We start from the raw sequence: 4,753 nt of genomic DNA, 5'->3' as shown, positions 1-4,753 counted from the left end.
ACAGATTATGAACAGTTGAGTGAAACTATTTTGCTGGAGCAGTTCTTTAGAGGTATTCCTCAAGAAGTAAAGCGTTATCTTTTAGAGCGAGAGGTAAATTCAGTTGATAAAGCAGCACAACTAGCTGAAAATTTTAGTCTTGTGAATAAAAAGTTTCAAAGTTATACAAGGTCGACCCAGCCATCATCCTCTGACCAGGGTGGTAAGTTTAGAGATGAAAGTAAAACTGTGCAAAACAATTATGATGTGAAAGATTTTAAATCTTATGGTAATAATACAGTTAGATTTAAAGGTTGCTACTATTGTAAAGAAGCTGGTCACATTGTTGCTAATTGTCATAAACTTAAGTTGAAAAAAGAAAGGGAAAAATCTGTTGCTAATGTATGTTCTGTTCCAGAGAATTTACAGAATATTAGTAAGGTAAATTCTGATGTCATAGTTGATAAGAGTTTTGATCCTTATAAGTTTACAGGGTTGATATCTGCTGTGGAGGGTGGTGAACCAGTTCCAGTTACTATCCTGCGGGATACAGCTTCTTCACAAAGTATTGTGTTGAAGTGTGCTTTACCGTTTTTAGAGAATGTTTTGACGGATAAGCATGTTTTGATGAGAGGAGTTGGTGGTATAGTTAGTCCCCCTTTGCAAGCTGTTTTTGCAGTCAGAATGTTTGACGTGCCCTGTTGAAGTAGCTGTGGCAGATACTCTACCAGTTCCAGGCATACATTTACCTTTGGGTAATGATATTGCTGGTAGAATTGTGGTACCAAATGTCATTGTTTCAGATAAACCCTTGAGTTTTGATCCTGTACAGGAGGAGATGATGGAGAATCCAGGTTTATTCCCATCATGTGCTGACCAGGAGTAAGACTAATGTGGTGATTCATCCACAGACTTTAAATGAAAACTTGGAGAGTGAGGGAAGTATGAATATTAGTTGTCTTTTTGATGAGTCAATGTCTCCAAGTGAATTATGTGACTTTAAGTTAGCGGAGACGAGTGAGCATAATTGTGATAATTTAAAAGATAAGAGTGATGTTTTGAATTTTAAGACTGTACCCATAACACGAGAAAGACTAGTAGAAGCACAAAAGTCTGACCCATCTTTGAGAACATTATTTAATAAAGCAGGGAGTACACAAGACCTAGAAAAAGAAAGGAAAATGTATTATGTAAAGAATGGGATGGTAATGCGTAAATTTCGTAATGCAGATGATCCTTGTTGCGAGTGGTTTGATTTGCACCAGATTGTAATACCAAGTTGTTTTAGGTACAAAGTAATGAGCTTGGCCCATGATTTTATTGGAGGTCATTTAGGAGTAAAGAAAACTTAGAAGATTTTGAAATGCTTTTTCTGGCCTAGTATTAACAAAGATGTTAAGGAATTTTGTGGCTCATGTAAACTGTGTCAGCTTGTTGGTAAACCAAATCGGAAAATTCCATCAGCCCCATTGAATCCCATTCCTATAACTAATGATCCATTTTCTAAAGTAATAAGTGATTGTGTGGGACCCCTACCTAAAACCAAAAAAGGGAACAAGTTCTTATTGACAATAATGTGCTCAAGTACAAGGTATCCTGAAGCTATACCTTTACACAACATAACCACCAAAACTGTTATGCCTGCATTGATTATGTTTTTCACAGCTTTTGGTATTCCTAAGGTCATACAGAGTGACAGAGGTTCTAATTTCACCAGTAAAATGTTTAAGGATGTTATGAAAATATTAAATGTTACACAATGTAACTCTACTGCTTACCACCCAGAGAGTCAAGGAGCATTAGAGAGGTTACATCAAACCCTTAAATGCACTTTGACAAAATTTTGTAATGAGGTTGACAAAGAGTGGGATGAAAGTGTCCCGTTTATGTTATACGCAGTGCGAACTGCTAAAAATGAAAGTTTAGGTTATTCCCCAAGTGAGCTTTTATTTGGCTATCAGATTAGAGGACCTTTAGAGATTCTTTTTAAAAGTTTGGTAAATGAATACGAGACGGACAATTTAAGTTTATATGTGGAAAATATGATTGAAAGAATTCATAAAGTGAGAGAATTTGCAATTTCAAATATGGAAAAGGCACAAAGTAAGATGAAAGATAATTTTGATAAAAGGGCGATAAATAGAAAATTCAGTGCTGGTGATGAAGTATTGCTGTTTAACCCTACCAGGAAATACCCATTAAGTGCTAAGTTTGAAGGTCCTTACAAGATCATAGACAGGATAAGTGATGTTAATTATGTCATTGCAAAAACAGGGGAAAAAGGAGATAAAAAGGTAGTACATATTAACAGACTGAAGGAGTATATTGATAGAACTGAGAAAATGAAAACTGTCATGAGTACTTGTAAAAAGGCTAAATCAAGTAGTAATCATGATTGTAAACAGTATGATTCTGACTTTGAACATAAAACGGTGGAGGTGAAACTCAGGAACAGTGATGTAAGAAATAATATTTGTGCAAAGCTAACCCATTTATCCTCAGATCAAGCTCAGGATGTAATATCACTTTTAGAAGCATTCCCGACATTGTTCAGTGATGTTCCTAGCTACACGTCATTAGTGGAGCATGATGTAAAGCTGCTGCCCGGAGCTACTCCAGTGAAACAACCACCTTATAGGATGTCTCCAGTTAAGTTTGAGATTTTGAGTAAAGAAATTACATTTTCGCTGGACAATGATATGATTGAACCAGGTACTAGTGAATGGGCATCTCCTTGCCTTTTAGTGCCTAAATCAGATGGTAGTTGGAGATTGTGTACTGATTATAGAAAAGTTAATACCCTTACAGTTTCAGATTGTTTCCCACTTCCTAGAATCGATGACATAATTGATAAAGTTGGCTCTTCAAAATTGATTTCGCGTATTGATCTTTTAAAAGGTTATCAGGTTCCACTTACTGATAATGCAAAGAGAATCTCAGCTTTGATAACTCCTACAGGTTTATATCAGTATAAAACTATGCCCTTTGGTATGAAAGGAACACCTGCTACTTTTCAGAGATTAATCACCAACATTTTATCAGGGTTGGAGAGAGTTGTTGCATACCTGGACGACCTGATCATATTTACGGACTCCTGGAGAGATCATATTGGAGTGCTGAACCGAGTGTTCCAACGTTTAAGACAAGCTAAGTTGACTGTGAACTTGTTGAAATCAGAATTTGGTCATGCTAAACTAAAAGTACTCGGCCATGAAGTTGGTAGTGGTTGTGTGTTTCCAGTTAGTGCAAAGATTGATGCCATCCAGTGTTTACCCATTCCCAATAACAGAAAAGCAGTTCAAACTTTTCTTGGTATGACAGGTTATTATAGACAGTATTGCCCAAATTATGCTGATGTTGCAAAGCCATTAACTGATTTAATTAGTCCAAAGAAAAAATGTGTATAGACTTATGATTGTCAAGTATCTTTTGATAAGCTTAAAGACCTACTGAGCTCAAATCCAGTTTTGAAAAGCTCAAACTTTAATCAACCATTTGTACTTCAGGTTGATGCAAGTGACATTGCTGTAGGGGCAGTCTTGCTCCAAGAGGATGGAGATGGTGTACTACATCCCGTATGTTATTCCTCCACGAAGTTCAAGCCCCACCAGAAATCATATGCAACCATAGAAAAGGAAGCATTGTCACTAATTATTGCCTTGGAAAAGTTCAGTGTTTATGTTGATAATGGTAGAAAACTGACAGTGTTTACAGATCATAATCCACTCAAGTTTGTGAATAGCATGAAAAATCGAAACATGCGATTAATGAGGTGGTGTCTAAATTTGCGAAAGTACGACATTGAAATAAAACACATTAAAGGAAAAGATAATCTGATAGCCGATGCATTAAGTCGCTCAGTGTGATTGTAAAATGAGTTTTGATATTTTCTAATTACTCTTGTGATAAAAACACAAAGTGTTTTTATTTTAAGGAGGGGAGTGTCATATAGTTATTATGTAAAAGGATAAGGAAATTCATAAAAAATGTGATATAGTTAAGTCTAAGGTGAATTAACCGTTTTCTTTGGTCACGTTGAATACGTTTTCGTTCTTTTGCATTCATAAATGCATATATAGTCTATTGGAACTTATTTGTGTAAATTTGAATGGTTTCATAATTATTTGGGATAAAGTAAAATTACTTAATTTGAAAGGTATTAGTAATTACCACATTGGCGTAAACAAAGTTTAGTTGGTTTTGATTTGAATGTTTGCAGGTTGTTAGTGGGTTTGATGTAAGATTTGTATCTTATTTTGTATTGCGTGAATTTACCCTAGTTTCATTTGACAAGCATAACCAGGACTCCAGCAGAAAAGTTGAAAGTCTCAGTGATATTTTCATAATATATGTGTGGATATTGTTTTGACATTTATTCAATGAAATGTGATTTAAACATGATCACGTGTCCTGTCAAAGACTAACAACATTGTTGTGATATCCATTACTGCTTTATTAATTTTATTTATATTTTTGTTTCATATCATTATATAAGCAGGATTTGTGTAAGGAGTTCTATGTTATATTTAATGGTATAACATTAAATCTATAATTGTTAACATTTTTCTAGTGTTTAATTATCTTTGCTGAAATAAGAGTCATTTCTTAAAAATGATGTAAGATAAGTTAATTAACCTTGGAAATGCCAGTGATGCTTTAGTTCATACTCCTCTGGATATCCCTAGACTGAGTAAAACCAGAGGAAAGTTGTATGACAGTAGCTATGAAGATAATGATAACGATAACTAAGATAATAAAAGTACAAGAATTACAA

General features: G+C 34.8%; 1 protein-coding gene across 1 annotated transcript; it reads left to right on the top strand.

Moving 5' to 3' along the window:
* Positions 1-953: 953 nt before the first annotated feature.
* LOC138863228 (uncharacterized) lies at positions 954-4,728 on the top strand. Its single transcript, XM_070127404.1, has 4 exons — positions 954-1,267; positions 1,361-3,380; positions 3,486-3,709; positions 4,665-4,728. The coding sequence occupies exons 1-4, from the start codon at positions 954-956 to the stop codon at positions 4,726-4,728; spliced, it is 2,622 nt and encodes an 873-aa protein (XP_069983505.1).
* The last annotated feature ends 25 nt before the right edge of the window (positions 4,729-4,753 follow it).

This window comes from Penaeus vannamei, chromosome 11 (assembly GCF_042767895.1).
Source record: "Penaeus vannamei isolate JL-2024 chromosome 11, ASM4276789v1, whole genome shotgun sequence".
In the NCBI taxonomy this organism is placed as follows: Eukaryota; Metazoa; Arthropoda; class Malacostraca; order Decapoda; family Penaeidae; genus Penaeus; species Penaeus vannamei.
This window is presented reverse-complemented; position numbering and strand designations above follow the sequence as displayed.